Below are 17,091 nucleotides of genomic sequence, written 5' to 3'. Positions count from 1 at the left end.
ACCACCACGTAGAGTAAAGGGTAGTGAAAGGATTAAGATTGTTGACAATGTTTGGGTATCGAAGGCATGAAGTGAACAACAAAATATAATAGATAACAAAAAGAAAGAAAGACTCGGGGAAAAAGAACTTACCAATTCACACAACTCCCCTAAATTAATTCACTCATTCAACTGTTGTCTCCTATCGATCGATTTCCCTCGCTTTACTTGCAATGGGCTGGCTGGTGGTGCTGGTGCTGGTGCTGGCTGTTGCAGCACTGGCCAGCCCTGACTCCACGGTTTTGGACCAGTCTGGTAAGCCGCGATTAGTTTACCACCCTTTGCGCTCAACCACCTGCCCGGGGCAAATCTGATTGTGCGGATGTGTAAGTCGAGATCCACTTGGGTGAGAAGTGCGTGAATTAACACCGGCGACTAGTGCAATGTATGTCCGAGGAACTGTGTTGATAAGTGGTGGTGGTGGTGGTAGTCGTGGTGCTGCTGCTTCTAGTACAGTACAGCAATGCAGTGATATGTCACTAATCACTACCTATGCTACTCTGTACGGAGTAGATGGATGAAAGGCTTCTGGATGGATCGACTCCGATAATAATACATAGTAGTATTTATTCTTTCTCCGCTGCGACTCCATTATTTCATCATGCATCGCCCCTCTAGATCTTCGAGAGTCCATCTGACCAGGAATACTTTTCTGCTCCTGCTTCTGCATCGACGGGTTGAATCATACCGGGGATTGCAGCATGGGCGTCACGGTGCCGAAGTCCGGTTTTTCCCACCACTTCCTTCCAGTTTCCCCCCTCATGGCTGACTAACTACCCTACTTCCCCCAATCACCGCGAGTCAGAGTGAGTTTGATTGACGGTGGGGGTTGCATTCGCTTGGACATCGCGAGTCTCGAGGTACGACGGTCCGGCAACAACGACCATGGAAGCGTTGCCTTTTCTTCTGGTTCTACGCCGACCTGGAACGATCCCGAGTCAATTCCGGCCACTGTGCTGAACGGCTGTCCTTTGATAGACCCCAGTCGGGGCACGAGCTCTCCCATGCCATTGACGCGCAAAGCATGCACCTACAGGTGGCCCATTCTGGTCAACGCCGGGCGGGTGACAGTGACAGTGACAGTGACACTGTAACTACAGTACAGTGTGAACCGTACCCACCGGACAGGCCGAAAGTGAACCAAGCTGTATCCCTGGCATGGAAGTAAATGTGGCAAAATGGCAAACAATCCTACCCCGTCCTTCTCCTCCTCGTTCTCGTCCTCCACCCTCCACCTCATAGCCCATCTGGCCTAGACTGGGCCAGGAGTCCAGGACAGCGAGACGGGGGAGAACAGACGCAAGGTTTGTGTCTCTGTCGTGGCCGGTGCTGCACCGAACCTTTCCAGAAGGATGGCCAAGACGTTCCGATCGACGTGCCACCACCACCACCTATCTCATCCATGCCAGGGATCCTGGTCAATCTGGGAAGGCTCTGAGCGGCTGACTGGTGTCCGGGGTACAGTACAACAGGTAGTAACCGACATCATCATCATCATTTCCAATTTCTACCGCCCGTTTTCTTTGTTGGTTCCGTGGCGGTTGGGACGGATTTTCTGGAGGGGGCAGGCAGACGACGGATTCAGACGAAACGTCAGTTGCCGGAAGGGGTCGGACGGTGGCACTGAGATAGATAACCCGTACCAAAACTCCTCGCCGTTCCTTCCGTGAGAGACTCTATCATAGGGTTTGAAAGCGATAACAATATGTAATGGGAATCGCACATAGAGAGGAACTAACCGTATTCAGCTGCGGTGACGAGAGATAATGCGCGAATCAACGGACTGGGATGGCCGAGAGCTCCGACTGCCCCGCTGGATGTCCCGAGGAGTTGCCTCCACTCGGCACGGTACTTCCGATTATCTTTTTGTCTTGAATCAGATCTCAAGATATGGTACATCGACTCATCAATAAGGCCGGCTGGCCCAATGGTAAGGCGCTTGACTACGAATCAAGAGATTGCAGGTTCGAGCCCTGCGTCGGTCAATGTTTTTGTGTTTTTGATCCTCACGTAGTTCATTCGGGTCTATGTCTGTGTTGACTCTGCCAAGAAACCGTTATTCTTTTTCCAGATACCAACTCAGTAACAAGTTGTTCCATGTAAGGGCGCCGTCCCCGCGTATGGTTGGGCAGGAAAAGAGGCTGACTGGCCGGGCAATGCTCCGATGATGTCATCAGCACCAACCGCCCATGGGGTAACGGGGTTAACCTTTCAGCCTTCTAGAAGCCGCAACTGCTTTCCAGCATCATTATTCTCGGGTACGAATGCATAGGGTTTAGTGACATGGCATTCAATGAGATGAGATGCACTTTCCCACCGATAGTCGTATGGAATGAACCAGGAACTCCCGAGAACAGCCTGAAACTGTTTGCGGGCTGATCCTACCCTTATCCGTCAGGATGCTGGCTGAATGTGCTGGAGCGGTATGTGGCTATCCTCGTGGTGCGCATAAATCCGTCGAACAAGGCACTGACTGCGACACGTTTGGCATTCCCATTGTTCCCCAGCTCAGACACTCCCCCGGTATCTCTAGCCCCCCAGTCAATTGAGCAGATCCTGAAACCGGCGACTTTCCCGGGGCAAATTGGTACTCTGAACCCGGCCACACTTCGCATGATGTAATCGATCCCGCCCGGACTGGGGAAGGGCAGCGTAGGCCGAGAGAGATCGTCTCATCCTTGCTCTTGGCCTTCTGGTCTATGACACGTATATCTGCTCGTAGATGTGATCATGAACGAGGTTGAGGAGCTTTCTCTCCCGGTTATTTCCGGTACTTTCCCTTGCCCAGATACCAACACCTTACCCTACCAATGTAGTAATTGGGTGGTCTGCCGTTGTTGATCTGATGCTTGTTGAGACTGGCTGTGTAAAGGTATCGATTGCACTTGCAGCAGTGCTTGGCATACCTTAGCTTCTCTTTCTTGTTATAGTGTCGTGATCCCTTGCCTGGTTGGGACAGAGCAACCGGAATAACCGCTGTTCCGGGCGATCGGCTGAAGACGGTTGGCAGCCTGGCCTCTCTTCTCGCTGCAGGTACGGATTGAAGTCGCCGGAATCAGGGGGGGGAGGTGGTTTTGCGCCTCAATCTATGTATCAGTCGCTGCGCTTTTGAAGAATTGAATCTTGCGCTAGCATTCTCTAACAATGAGAGCTCGAGGGGTCAAACCTGCAACCAGACCCTCCCTCCCGTTGCTCTCAATGCGGAAACAACAATAGATCACCGGGCCCCAGCTTGCTTCACTGTTCCCCCAGTAAACGATAGTAGCTCCTGGCCGATCGCATGAATTCTAACCATGGCTGAGAGCAGAATTCCCTATAGCTTCTGGAATCATGCCTCTCATTACAGCTAAGCTCCTCACCCGCCTAGTCCAATTGCTCTCGTAGACGTCGCGTCGCAATCGTAACCAGCTTAAGATTTGGATCCGCAAATACCTTCCTGTCGCATGGTGTACAGTTGAACGGAGTAATTTTATTGTCCTTACCCTCCTCCTCCCTGCGACGCGACACCCTCCCTCCTCCCCTCCCCTCCTCCTCCCTTCTCCCTTCCACTTTTTAGATTTGTGGATGCTCACAACCTCTGTCTGTCTACACCAACTCACACCATTCATTAAGGCGCATGGTCTGAGCTTCTCGAATCTAGTCATTACTGGTTACAGTCAATGACTGTTGAGGATACTATAGCCCTGCCCTGCCCTGCACTTCCCGGGGCCACAACTCCCCCACGGATTAACGTTCCCCGATTTGATTAGACATTCGGAAAGGACCAACATACCTGCTGCCCGCCCCTAACTTCTTCCACTTTGCCAGTCTGCGCGACTTCTTCTTAATCTCCCCCATCGTGGACAGCACGACCTCTCAGAATCCTGTGCCCATCCACCTTCAATCCCATCCTCATCCTCCCTGAACAAAATCGTGAGTTCTCATCTGCTGCCGCTCCCTACCTAGTAACAAGCATTGTCCATCTCCTCCTCCCTCTGAGAGAGCCAGTCTCTGACCGCTTGCCCACACGGACCACCACCCACAGGTTTGAATTGCGCACAATGGCGAAGAAAGGCGGAAAGAGCAAGAATAAGAGCAAGTCCAAGGGCGGTGCTGCCGCCGCGAAGAAGGTTGCCGACACCCCGGCCGCGGTGTAAGTGTTGCATCTTGCTCAATCGCACAAATTCTCTTTTTGCGCGCCGCGCTAACACGAGGATATCTTTTCCCCTCCAGTGTACCCGAGCAGGAGGTCGAGGAAACCGTCACAAAGAGCGATGCTGAGCCCGAAACCGTGGTCACCGATGCTGGCGCAGCCGTAACTGCGGATGCTACCACCGCTCTTCCCGACACTGTCGCTCAAGGCATTACCACTGCCCCGCCTGCTGACCTCGCCCAGGAGGCATCCACCGCGGATGACGCCTCGCTTCCTAAGGCCGATGAGCCTGCCACCGACGTTGTCACAGAGGAGGAGCCTGTTACGGTAGCTGGATTGAGTAAGCCATTGATTGCTGCTTGCTGCATAATTTTTTTTTCTTCGCGGATCGATCGCTGACTTTTATCTCCCTCGCTGTCGCAGCCACTACTACCCTGCCCGAGCGCCCCAAAGACACTGCTGTCGAACCAGAGAGCCATGACCATCAAGCGAAGAGACCCTATGAGAGTAGTCTGTTTCACAAGGAGGAAGACCACAAGCCGCCCAAGATCCCCAAGGTCGAGGAGGACTTGGATGCCACCACCTCCGCTAATGCCGTTGAGCCCGTCGGCCAGGAGGCCGTTGGCGCGGCTGCCATTCCTGCTGACGAGACCATTGTTCAGCCCCAGATGGTACCGGGTCTGGGCACTGACCCATCGGACAATGTTGATCAGTTGGAGGCCCCAGAGCTGAGCAAGGAAACGGCCGCTCCTGTCGAAGGTGCTGCTACCATTCCCGACGCCGCCAAACCCGCGACTGAGGACGCTGTTGTTGATAAGGCGGTTCCTGAGACTGTTGCCCCTGTCTCCGCAGCCCCTGTCACCGATGCCGCTGCCCAACCCGAGATTATTGACGCTAGCGAGGCACCTGCTACCGAGAAGCTCGACGCCCCTACTGATGTCGCCCAGACCGATGTCGCCCAGACCGATGTCGCCCCTACTGATGTGAAGCCCGAGACTCTGGATGAGGCTGCTGGGGAGACGTCGAAGGAGGAGGCAGCTCCGATCGAGCCCTTGACTACCGCAGCAGCTGCCGAGCCGGCTATTGTTGTCCCTTCCAGCATTACGGACGCGGATACGAAAGCCACCGATGCGGCTGTAAAGTCTGCAGCCGAGTCTGCTCCAGCCGCCGAGGCCCAGGAACCTCTGCAGGCTGCGGAAGAGAAAGCGGACACTGCTCCTGCCGAGGCCGCAGAGGACAAGTTAGATGCTGCCAAGGCCAAGGCTCCGGAAGAGACTACTGCTGCATCGAAGGTAGAGGAACCTCAGCCCCAGACCACCGACTCTCAGCCGGCTTCCGCTGCCAAGGATGCGCAGAAGACCGACGAGGTTCCTTCATCAGAGATCAAATCCGAGCCCCAGGAGACTCCGGCTGTACAAGACACGCAAACTGCGGGGGCCACTGAGGGAACCACGGGCGCTCAAGAGCCCGAGAGCAAATCGGCGGCCGACCAGGGCAAGGATACTGCCAAGCTGGCCGCCAACCGGGCTCAAGAGTCTGCCAAGTCTGAGGCAGCAAAGGGTAATGCTGAGAAACGCAAGACTGGTCTCTGGTCATGGCTCAAGCGCAAGGTCAAGGGCGACAAGAATTAGACCCTATGAGCGATGTATGACCCAAATGCCCAAATGGCTGTTGGGGGGGTCGGAAATGATTTCCGGCTCCCTCTCCCTTTTTATACTCTGATACCCAAACATGGACGGACGGACAGTACTTAATCATTCTGGAACACAGTCGGGAAAAAACGAAAATCAACAAGACACAAATGACGATATAGAAAAGAAACGAAAGGGAACTGGAAAATCGCCGTCTGACACCCAGGGTGGGTGGTCGGACCGCGATTGTACTGGAATATGACTTGGGCGGCAGGAACTGTTGGGAGTCAACGCCATGGATGACTGGAATGCACTGGGCTGCATTTGTTTACTTCTTGTGATGTCTCTCTTGATGGATTCCATGTCTCCCTGTCCCCTTTGGGTCGGAGTTGAGAATGGCACGATCGATACGGTACTTTTTGTTAATGGTAATGGGGCTGGGGGTGAAGAGAATGAGATATTTATTGTATACGTGTAATGTTTTTTTTTTTTCGACTTGGGATTGCGTAGAGGAGAGAAGTGCTTGTGAGTCTCATGAGACTGCTTCAAGTCGAGGACCAGAACAATAGCAATCTGTCCTCTTGTGAGAGCTTCAAGCCTGGTCAGCATGTGGATGGTTTGATTAGGGTGGGGAGAAAGAGAGGACAAGAAGGGAAAGGCAGAGAAGAGGAGGAGGAGACGGAGATGATTTCACCGCCATTTCTTCCCCCATCGTTACTTTACCTAGTCTATCCTACGGAGTTTTTACGCTCGACTATTTCTTCACTATCGTCAAGACTATTGCTCTACAATTGTGAGGGCCCCTCTTTGTTGCGAACTAGCAGGCTAGCGGTGTCCATCACCCGTTGCGAGAGAGATTCTATTTATTCCTTTGCCCTTCTGGATGGGGCCCTGGATGGAGACCTGGTACCGAAGTTCCCCATCGGCCACAAGCACACCAGCACCTCTCGAACTAGTCTTACTGCAAATGAATGCACACATACTCGGACATATACACCATGTCAGTCGCTTGGTCTTGATTTTGACCGCATGGATGCTTATCTACAGCCAAGTGACATCGACCTGACATAAGGTCAAAACCACGAGCTGGAGCAAAGATGATATCACCGCTGGTTATGGCTCTCCACCCGCCCCACGAGACAACCACCAATCTTTCTTCCCAACATCGTGGCTGAGACCTAATCCACTCGTTTCCCCCTTCCACCCGATCCAGGTCAAGCTTTCCTCAAGCTTTTAGCGCTGGATTGTACCTCGTCCTGATCCATTATTCGCTCAATTGCCAATCGAGAGGGAGAGATGAGGGGGAAAACACGAAGAGGGGCAGCCCCTCTACCCTCTCTACGTACTCAGTGCCACAAGTACGAGTGATTAGTCTGCCGAGGTGTGCTGCCGTCCCGGGATCGCCTGGAATTGCGACCATCTATGGACCCCCCGAAAACTTGCGATCAGTGAATGATGGACGATGGCTCGAGAGTCTCATCCCTGACTGGCTGTTTCGCCCTTCTGGGGCTGAGACCAACAGCCACTTGTTGTCTTTCCTCTCCACTCGTGTTGTCTGAGGCTTGAGCTGACGGGCTGATGCCGCCCACTTCCCCTCTCCGACGAAACGAGCAGGGTAGGACCTCCTGGCGGCGCGTCAACCCATTCCCTTTTCTTCATTGACTGATTTCTGGCGTGCGCTATTTAAATCTCTGGTCTGCTGCTGCCTGAGCTGGCCTTTTTTCTTTCCCTCTCACACCCCCCCTGTATTCTTCATTTCCTGCATCCCACTACGTCATCATGGTTCATCTCGCCCAAATCAAGCGCGATAGCGATATCGAGCAGTCCATCAAACGGGTCAACTCGATCAAGCTCGATAGCGCTGAGGAGGATGACTTCTCTACCAGTGTCTACGGTTCTCGCTTCGCGACGGAGCAGTTGCCCCAGCACGAGATGCCGGAGCGCGAGATGCCTAGGGAGGTCGCCTACCGCATGATCAAGGATGAGCTGAGCTTGGATGGTAACCCCATGCTCAAGTGAGTGTGCTCTAGTGCTTTGTTTGTGAATCAATGGATGGCTGATCATTCTTTCTCCCTTGGCAGCTTGGCGAGCTTTGTGACCACCTACATGGTAATTTCGTCTGGACCATACTCTCTGGGACGTGACTGACGGTAAATAATAGGAAGACGAAGCTGAGAAGCTCATGGCCGAATCCTTCAGCAAGAACTTCATTGACTACGAAGAATACCCTCAGTCCGCAGAGATCCAGAACCGCTGTGTGAACATGATTGCCCGTTTGTTCAACGCTCCCACTGACAGTGATGATGAGCACCCCATGGGTACCTCGACCATTGGTTCGTCCGAGGCTATCATGCTGGGTACCCTGGCTATGAAGCGCCGGTGGCAGAACAAGCGCAAGGCCGAGGGTAAGGATTGGTCGCGTCCCAACATTGTTATGAACAGCGCCGTCCAGGTCTGCTGGGAGAAGGCTGCTCGCTACTTCGACGTGGAGGAACGGTACGTCTACTGCACGGAGGATCGCTATGTAATTGATCCGAAGGAGGCGGTCGACCTGGTAGACGAGAACACCATCGGTATCTGTGCCATTCTGGGTACTACCTATACCGGCGAGTACGAAGATGTGAAGGCCATCAACGACCTGCTGGTGGAGCGTGGTATTGACTGCCCCATCCACGTGGACGCGGCCAGCGGTGGCTTCGTGGCGCCCTTCATCCACCCCACCCTCAAGTGGGATTTCCGCCTGGAGAAGGTCGTGTCGATCAACGTGTCCGGCCACAAGTACGGCTTGGTGTACCCTGGTGTTGGCTGGGTGGTCTGGCGCTCGCCCGAGTACCTGCCTAAGGAGCTGATCTTCAACATCAACTACCTTGGTGCGGAGCAGGCCAGTTTCACGCTCAACTTCTCCAAGGGAGCGTCGCAGGTGATCGGACAGTACTACCAGATGATCCGACTGGGTAAGCGGGGCTACCGGTCGATCATGGTGAACATCACCAAGATTGCCGACTACCTGGCCAGCGAGTTGGAGAAGATGGGCTTCATCATCATGAGCCAGCGCGGCGGCAAGGGCCTGCCGCTGGTGGCTTTCCGTCTGCGGCCGGACCGCGACGAGGTGTTCGACGAGTTTGCGGTGGCGCACCAGTTGCGTGAGCGTGGCTGGATTGTGCCGGCGTACACCATGGCCCCCAACAGCAACTCCTTGAAGCTGATGCGGGTGGTGGTTCGCGAGGATTTCAGCATGAACCGGTGTGACGCGCTGTTGGCTGACATCAAGCTGGCTATGAGCACCTTGAGCGAGATGGACAAGACCATGTTGGAGCGCTACACTAAGTAAGTGGATTGATGAAACTCTTCATAGCTGGCTTCAGACTAACGGGATTTTAGACACGTGCGCCAACATGCCACCCACTCGCACAAGGCCAAGCACACTCACCACCACTACAAGAACGAAACCCACTCGTTGCAGGGCAAGACGGGTAAGACTCACGGTGTGTGCTAGATGATGCACATCGCATATGTAAATACTGGTTTGATAATTGTTTGAATAATGAGACTGGCATATGAAGATCCTTCAATTCATCCTTTGGGGCTGACACAGTAGTTAACTTATAAGTGACTATACATACATGGGGCTCTTAGTATCGGCCACTAAATCTGGGGGCGAGGCAGTGTTGACAGACAAGCGTAAGCAGTAGCAGCAGCAGAGCCGAGGCTGGGTATTTAATTCGGGGTTTCCTGGTTTTCTGGAAGTCACCGAACACACATCCTTGACTGGGCTTGCCAATTGAGAGTCTTTCTTTGCGCCTCATCTCGTGTCACAGGCGCCAATGAGGAATAATTAGTTGGTTGTACCGTGATTGATTGCTGCTGTTGCTGTTGCTGTTGCTTGCCAGTTGATGGGCTTCTGCTGCCGCTTTTCCCCCTCTCTTCTTTGCTTCTCACTCTTCTCTTTCATACACCAACTACCAAACCAACCAACTGACTGAGCATCTTCTTCCTCTTCATTCATCCTCCTGTCTTTTGTCTCTCCTCTATCTCTCTCCCCTTTCCATCTCCATGCCCCTCTTTCGCCGCAAAGCCAAATTGCCTGCCGCTGTCGCGTCTGCATTCCGATCGGTTGAGCATCTTCCCCCTCGCGTCGAGCACCAGCACCAGCACCAGCACCAGCAGCACCCCGACGATCGGCCCCGTCGCTTGTCCTCGTCTTCCTCTGCCTCTGCTTCCTCCTCCACCGCCCGCGATCCTTCTTTGCCTCAGCCTCAGCCTCACCATTCCCACGCCTACTCACACCCTCATTTTCAGTCTCACCCCCACTCGTCTTCTCCTCTAACAAACTCATCTTCCCCGAAACCCCCTCCCTATTCTGCTGCTGCCGCTGCTGCTGCTGCTGCTCCTCTCCGACGCAGCAAGAGTCACCGCAGTCCCCGCGAGAACACTCATCCGGTATGAACAAACACCACTACTCCACCTACCCTTATCGGATCTGCCTCTGTTTTACCTATCTACACAACACTTGATTTTGCTGACGGACAGACCTCAGTCGTGGCCCCTTCCCGACCAGTCTAACGAGCAGGAAGTCCAGGAACCACGCAAGTCTCGCCGCAGCCTTTTCTCCTTGCATTCCTCTGCCACCACAAGCGATTCTGTGCAGCGGAATCGGTCGGTCAAGAAGTTCTCCGCCGCCGGTCGCCGGAATAAGCATCAGCGACCGTTGTCTATTGATACCAGCTCCGACTGCCGTCCCGCTACAGCCTGGACTCCTGAGCATGATTTAGACGGCGCCTATTCCCCTCCATCGTCGCAAGAACATATACACCCGCACGCCCAGTCGCAGCCGCAACTGCAATCGTGGCCGCAGCCACAATCGCAGTTAGGACAACTTCCGTCGCAACCACGGTTGGAGCAGCCCCCGCAGCCGCTGTCACAAGATCTATCGTCACGACCCCCATCCCAGGAACACCTACCGCCTCAGCTACGGTCGGGAGTTCACGTAACTCGCTGGGATTCACAACCACCACAGCGCCAGCCGCAGCCGCAGGCCCAAACACAGCCTCGTCCACATCCTTCGTTACGTGCAGGCCCTCCTCCCGCCTCGTTCCACATGCCGCAGAACACCGTGCCGACACTGGAAACCCGACCGCCCCGCTCCCCGCACTCTACCATCCAAAGATCCAATACCGATTCGGGCCTGCTCGACCACCTCGCCCGATCGTCTCCTATTGATCCACCCCGTATACACCACGGTGAGTTGGTGCCGACGCAAACTCAGCTAGATCCAACGGTGGGAGCTCGCCCGCCGTCCAGACAGTCTGTCGGACCCCCGTCTCCGTTGCGTCAACAATTGGCCCCCGCACAGCCCGATTCCCCCGGCGGTATGACGGATCGTCCTTCAGGTGTGCTGCAGGTCAGCAGCAACAGCAACCAACCCGCCTCTGGCGCCAGCCACACCTTGCACGCATCGAACAACCAGTCAGATACTGGATATCGGACTAACGCCGCCCAACCCAGTGCCGACGCAGGACGCAGCACCCCAAGTGTGCGGGAGACCCGCGACGCGCGCCGAGAAGCTCGCGATGAGTCAAGCGACATCGACGTGCGGGCTTTGGTGCAGAAACATGACGAACTGCGTACGCTTGTTATCAACATCCTTTCCACCGTTTCTTGATCTAACATTCCGTTTCAACAGAGGCCAAATACTCCAAAGTCAAACGGTACTACTTCGAAAAGGAAGCCCAAGTGCAGCACCTCCAGAACACGGTGGCGCACCAACGGATGGCGGTCTCGCGCACTGTGCTGGACGACAACGAGTACGCCAGCCGCTTCTCCCGCCTAGACGGGGCGATCAAGGACCTCGCGTTCTCCATCCGCAAGGACTGGGCGCGCCTGCCCCCGTGGCTGACCGGCTTCGTCAGCGACGACGCGCACACCACCGGTACGAAAGAGATGACGGCCATTGGCCGCGCCGTGATGAGCCGGTGGCTCGTCGAGGAGGTCTTTGAGCGCTACTTCCACCCGGGCCTCGAGCCGGCCCTCTCGCGGGCCCTCAAGGACATCGAGATGAACCTCCGCCGCCAGCAGGTCCAGGTGACCGCGACGACGGACGAGGATCGCGAGAACGCCGTCGCGCGCATCAGCAACTGGCGTCGCACCACCCTCGACGGCCTCCCCGAGCTACAGGCCGGCGGCACCCAGGCCGCCGACTTCCGGGCGCAGCTTATCGACCGCCTCGTCGGGAGTTTAGTCGCGACCCTCACGGCGTACATGCGCATCGAGACGGCTCCGGGCGGCGCGACATCTGCCGTGCCCCCGCCCCCGCCCCCGGGCTTGGAGACCGGCGCCCGCATGATCGTCGAGAACGCGATCGGCATCGCCGAGAAGATCCCCTTGGAGTCCCGGGACATCGTCGTCGAATATATCCTCCCTGGCGCTGTCCTCAACGAAAGCACCATGCGGGTGGAATCGGGCATTCCACCTCTACCACAGCAGCAGCAGCGATCAACAGGCACCTCGTTGGAAATCGATCGTGCCGCAGCGGCAGCGGCGGCAGCGGTAGCAGCAGCCGCAGCAGCATCGGAGGGAACAGCGACCATCCCTGATGATATCGACACGGACAACGCTGGCGTCCTAGGCGCAGCAGGGATCGCTCCAGCTAATACTAATACTGGTGCTGGTGTACTAGCTCCCCCAACCGGCCCGACCGACCCATCTGCTCCCAGAGGCGGCAGTGGTAGTGGTAGTGGCGCAGGCGGCGAGCGAGAATCCCGCAAACGGTCGATGTTCAGCTCGCTGATGGGACGACGGACGGGTCCTGCTGCTGCCACCGCTGGTGCTGGTAATGCTGGAGCCGGAGCGGGTACAGCGGGCCCAGCCGCCGGAACAGCAGCTCCGGGTGTTGCGCTCCCGACGGGTCCTGGTTCCGTCTCCAACGTGACCATCCCTGGCACGATTGCTTCTGCTTCTGCTCCTTCCGCCGGCAGCGCAGCGACCGAGGACCGCGAGCGACTGGCGCGGATCCGGTTCTCCTCGTTCGTGCTGGCGGAGGTGCGTGGGCGGGGGCCGCAGAATGTGCTGGTCAAGGCGCCTGTATATATTGAATGAAGGAGAACCTGCGGGTCTCCTGCCTCGACTACACCTACACCGCCCCCAAACGCATGTCAGCGGAAGGGGGGTTGCGGGGCTGGAGAGTGTCAGTCGGTTAGAGTAAGACGTCTACGGTATGTTATCGTGTAGAATGTACAGGTGTGAATGTGAATGTGAATGTCAATGTCAATGTCAACGTCATATCAATGAGCCTTAGCTGAACGCCAATGAACAAAAATGTAGTTATTAGATAAAGTGTCTATAATCTCCTGACTTCTAAAGTTCATATTTATGTAAAAGTTCGAGGCAAGCTTTGATGCCGAAAAGGCAATGATGCTCAGCATCCATTGATGTATTCGTCGTGTTGTGTCCTGCACAATCGTTGAGGGACCGGTCATATCGAATGACCTTACCCCCCCCTTTTCCTTATTCACAATGCCCCCGGATGAGCGAGAGACTCCTTCCAGATGGCATACCCCACCATCTCCAGCAGATACCGCTCGCGGTAGGCGAAGCACCGGGTCACGTTCCCGACGAGAAACGCCGTCATCTTGCGGACGAGGAGGGTCGGGTCCTTGCAGCGCGTCAGCAGGTCCTCCGGGTGGTGGAGCGTTACCTCTGCTGGTGCTGCTGCTGGTGCTGCTGCTGGTGCTGACGTAGCTCTCTCCGAGCCTGTAGAGGTGAGCACGGGAGATATAGCATCGGGGTTTGCATCTCTCCCCAAGCCGAGGATGGCGTCTAGTTCTTCCTCTGTTGTCCTGGATGTGAGTGATGGGTGTCGGCGGAAACGGAAACGGAAACGGAGGATATCCCACATCCTTTTGAGCAGGGATGGGCTCTGGCTCTGGCTTTCGATGAGCCAGACGCAGAAACTCTCCCAGAGGTTGTGGTGGGTGATGAAGGCGAGGAGGGTGATGGGCGTGAGGGTGGTGATGGGGAGTTGGAGGGTTCGGAGGATCTTGGTTTCGGTTTCTCGGTGGCTGCTGGCGTCATGGTCATTGTTTGTGTGTAGAAGGGCACGGTGCATTTCGCTGACATAGGCGAGCTCGGTGAGGAGGATGGAGAGGGCGTCTTCGTTGGGGGGGTCCCGGTCGATGTCTTCTTTGTGGTGGGCGAGGGCAGCGGGTGAGGAGGGAGGTGGAGGTGAGGGGTGATCGTGATCTGGATCTGTGGCGGAGTCGTCTTCTGGGATGGTGGCGTGGACGACGGGGTTTTCAGCAGCAGCAGCAGCAGCAGCAGCAGTGGTGGCCGTGGCAGCGGTGCACGACTCCGCGTCGAGTCCGGTGGAGGAGAACGTCCCCAGCGAACGGTCGTAGCCCAGTCTCGCGCGCCAGAACACGTTCAGGAGGATCAGGCTCACGATGCACGGCACCAGGACCACGTACCCGTACCACATGGTCGCCGTGACCATGCTCGCGGCCCCGGCCACCACGCCGTTGACCCCGTTGACGACGGCATGGAACTGCAGGGCCCGCATGCGCGCCCGGAGTTTGGTCTTCAGCGAGGCCGGAAGCTCGTGGTTTTGGTCACGGGGGATTTTCCCCTCCTCCTCCGCCGCCGCCGCGGCGCACGCCCTCCAGCACCGCTGGAACCGCCACACCAGATACGCGGACCAAATCGCATTGACGAGCCCGAAGCCCGCCGCCAGTCCATTGCCCACGTACCCGGACAGCAGATTACTGGCCCGGTAGATGGTCGGATCAGCGCCCCAGATCGCGAGCAGGGTGCCGATGCCCACGAGCAGGGCACCAACGCCCATGAGCAGATCCATGAGGATGCGGTCGATGACTTCGGTGAGCACCTCGCGGGTATTGACGCCGTGCTTGTACTCGTTGAGCCTGTCGATGGTGGATCTCTCGCTGGATGGATGGGGGGTCGGTCTGTGGGGGCCGTCATCGGTGTGGTCGGCCGACGATGCACTGGCGGAGATGCTGTCGGCGAGGAAAGTTCTCTCTCGACGCAGCAACCGCACGTTGGCGGCGCTGAGGTACATGTCTCGGGCGGCGACCAGGGTCATGCACAGCGCGCAGGGCCCGCCAATCGCCATCAGGATCTTGGCGTGCAGGGGCACCGGGATCTCGTTCCACACATTGGCCGCAAAGTCGGCCGCATTGGCTAGTTCTAGGTATCCGACGCCGGCGAGGAGAGAATTGCGGAACAGAGGTTGGTGCAGGATGCGGTATTTGTGTTTGTTGGCAAGAGGCAGGCGGGTGCGGGTGCGGGTGCGGGTGCGGGTGAAGGTCACCGCGTTGGGGGTGTAGGAGAACGAGCGGGTGCTGGAGCTGGTGAAGGTGGAGGAAAAGGTGAGGTCGGTGGATTCACGGAGGAGTTTGGGGGTAGGAAGGCCAGGGTCGGGGAGGGCCATCGTGTGTGTGCCACATAGATGGAGAAATGACACGAGATGGGCACAGACGGGTTAAAAGAACGAGGAGAGGGAGCGGAGAGGGAGAAAAGAAAGAGGAAAGGGAGGAAGGGGAAGAGGGAGAAGAGAATAGACTGGAAGAGCAGGAAACGTGGAGAGAACAGGGCAGAACGACCGGATTGGGGGGGTTTACAGTTGAGGAGTGGGGCCCTCGCCCTGTAGGGCTGAGCCGATGATCCGTGCCTATTTTCGGGTTTTCTCTCCTTTTCCTTGCAGCACCAAGTCGACTAGTACACAGTAGTCCTTCGACCTATCTTACATATACGCACATCTTCTCACTAACTAACCAACCTACCACCGAAATTGCCAGCTCATTCCCGCACAGGCCGCACCATCGACGCCTGAACATGTCCCTCCACAACCTCGTACTCCTTCACCACTTGGAATCCATACTTCTCATACAACCGTCGGCCCTGAGGGGTCGAGGCCAAAAAGGTATCCACCCCGGCATCATCCGCCCGGTGTAGCCCCCATCGCAAGAGCTGCGATCCCAGTCCTCGTCCATTGTAGTTGGGGTGGGTTGCGAGCATGTCAAGATCTATTTCAATTATGGACTGTGAGTTTGTGCCTGCTCACTGAGTGGGCCCGCCAGCCAGAAGGTAGCCGAGGAGAAAACTCACAGTAATACTTCTTGGCCCCCATAACCTCCCACTTCTCCTGGTCCATTTTCCCGAAGAATTCCTCACACAGTTTCTGATCAGAGCTTGGGGGCCATTTCTGCGCGAGACTCTGCTCGTCCAGCTGTGGGGGCTCGGGTTGCCGTTGCTCGCCAGAATACAACTTCCACTTGGCAAAGGCTGCAATCACCGGGTCCTTCTGGCTCTCGTCCACGATTTTGAGGATTGTGCTACCGGATGTGGGCTTGCCGGTCTCCTCCAGGTCGCTGGTGAATTTCTCGAACCACCAGGTGCGCACATCGTCGGTCAGGGGGAACAAGCGACGGTTGAAGGCATCGGAGAAGGAATGGAGGAATACGTCGGTGAGCTGGGAAGCATCCGAAGAGGTGGCATGGTGGAGATTTAAGCTGGCGTTGCTAGGTTTGGTGGTGGTGGTGGTGCTGCTGCTGCTGCTGCTGCTGCTACTACTGTTGGCGCGGGTAAGGATAACGGCCGGTCGGAGAAGGCGGTAGGGCTGGCGAACGGAGGAGCTGATCGCGGCGGAAAGAGGCGTGGGCGTCATCATCGTTGTTGCTGCAGGATCTGACCGATAAAGCTTGTCGGGAAATTGCTGTTGCGACTGATATTCATCCAGGTAACTGATCCCTGCAAATTTTATTGCATGATGGAGAATTCCTGTTAGTCATTGACATCATTGAGCTCGGATTGCTTCCGATGTTCCGAAGTTGAGATGAAGTAATGAAAGAGAGGAAAAGGAGGAAACGAGAAGCAAAAAGACCAAGCGATCCTCCCCGACAGTCAAGAAAGCTTGGCTGTTGACTCAGCCATCGACACAAAACCGACACAACACAACCAACCAACATAACTCAACGCCCACCACCACCACAGTACTAATCAATGTTAAGCTTCTTGTGGGACTGCACCCGTTCCTGGCTACTGACCGAGCTAGACCAGGCTGCAATTTTCTTCTTCCTGCGCGGATTCTCGGAAGAAATGCGTCACGGTCCCCGCGGCCCCCGACGCTGCTGAAGTGACGGCCAACTTCCGTGACCCGTGTATGCACTGTAGGGCTGACGAGAGCCAAAGACCCTTTCTTCTGCGTTTCTGCAAGGACCATACACCGTAGGCAGCCGTGTTTTGGTCTCTCCGATCCTGACACGCACTACCCAATCG

The 17,091-nt window shown here is 56.1% G+C and overlaps 6 protein-coding genes and 1 non-coding gene across 7 annotated transcripts; 5 read left to right on the top strand and 2 right to left on the bottom strand.

Moving 5' to 3' along the window:
* Window positions 1-212: 212 nt before the first annotated feature.
* BO66DRAFT_433972 (uncharacterized protein) lies at window positions 213-2,661 on the top strand (the record flags this gene model as incomplete). The annotated part of the gene is made up of 2 exons (XM_025650741.1): window positions 213-294; window positions 2,438-2,661. 2 exons carry the CDS (start codon window positions 213-215, stop codon window positions 2,659-2,661), a joined length of 306 nt encoding a protein of 101 aa, XP_025508684.1.
* Window positions 1,953-2,024, top strand: BO66DRAFT_t28. Its single transcript has one exon. It is a non-coding gene; the product is annotated as a tRNA-Arg (tRNA).
* Window positions 2,662-3,835: 1,174 nt separating the features above from the next.
* On the top strand, window positions 3,836-6,069 carry BO66DRAFT_68170 (uncharacterized protein). Its single transcript, XM_025653492.1, has 4 exons — window positions 3,836-3,951; window positions 4,064-4,171; window positions 4,252-4,511; window positions 4,595-6,069. The coding sequence occupies exons 2-4, from the start codon at window positions 4,080-4,082 to the stop codon at window positions 5,800-5,802; spliced, it is 1,560 nt and encodes a 519-aa protein (XP_025508683.1). The 5' UTR covers window positions 3,836-3,951; window positions 4,064-4,079; the 3' UTR covers window positions 5,803-6,069.
* Window positions 6,070-7,581: 1,512 nt separating this feature from the next.
* Window positions 7,582-9,298, top strand: BO66DRAFT_312210 (glutamate decarboxylase; the record flags this gene model as incomplete). The annotated part of the gene is made up of 4 exons (XM_025643353.1): window positions 7,582-7,817; window positions 7,884-7,911; window positions 7,964-9,129; window positions 9,184-9,298. The coding sequence occupies 4 exons, from the start codon at window positions 7,582-7,584 to the stop codon at window positions 9,296-9,298; spliced, it is 1,545 nt and encodes a 514-aa protein (XP_025508682.1).
* Window positions 9,299-9,589: 291 nt separating this feature from the next.
* Window positions 9,590-13,112, top strand: BO66DRAFT_467514 (uncharacterized protein). The gene is made up of 3 exons (XM_025652575.1): window positions 9,590-10,242; window positions 10,340-11,426; window positions 11,486-13,112. The coding sequence occupies exons 1-3, from the start codon at window positions 9,856-9,858 to the stop codon at window positions 12,895-12,897; spliced, it is 2,886 nt and encodes a 961-aa protein (XP_025508681.1). The 5' UTR covers window positions 9,590-9,855; the 3' UTR covers window positions 12,898-13,112.
* A 19-nt stretch (window positions 13,113-13,131) lies between these two features.
* Window positions 13,132-15,355, bottom strand: BO66DRAFT_387678 (uncharacterized protein). The gene has a single exon (XM_025646364.1). It carries the CDS (start codon window positions 15,242-15,244, stop codon window positions 13,310-13,312), a length of 1,935 nt encoding a protein of 644 aa, XP_025508680.1. The 5' UTR covers window positions 15,245-15,355; the 3' UTR covers window positions 13,132-13,309.
* A 73-nt stretch (window positions 15,356-15,428) lies between these two features.
* BO66DRAFT_68004 (GNAT family N-acetyltransferase) lies at window positions 15,429-16,674 on the bottom strand. The gene is made up of 2 exons (XM_025653491.1): window positions 15,922-16,674; window positions 15,429-15,839 (listed from the first exon to the last, which is right to left on the bottom strand). Exons 1-2 carry the CDS (start codon window positions 16,481-16,483, stop codon window positions 15,613-15,615), a joined length of 789 nt encoding a protein of 262 aa, XP_025508679.1. The 5' UTR covers window positions 16,484-16,674; the 3' UTR covers window positions 15,429-15,612.
* Window positions 16,675-17,091: the final 417 nt, after the last annotated feature.

The sequence above is a fragment of the Aspergillus aculeatinus genome (genome assembly GCF_003184765.1).
Source record: "Aspergillus aculeatinus CBS 121060 unplaced genomic scaffold BO66scaffold_2, whole genome shotgun sequence".
NCBI classification, from domain to species: Eukaryota; Fungi; Ascomycota; class Eurotiomycetes; order Eurotiales; family Aspergillaceae; genus Aspergillus; species Aspergillus aculeatinus.
Note: the sequence above shows the minus strand (reverse complement) of the source record. Positions and strands in the feature narration are given on the sequence as shown.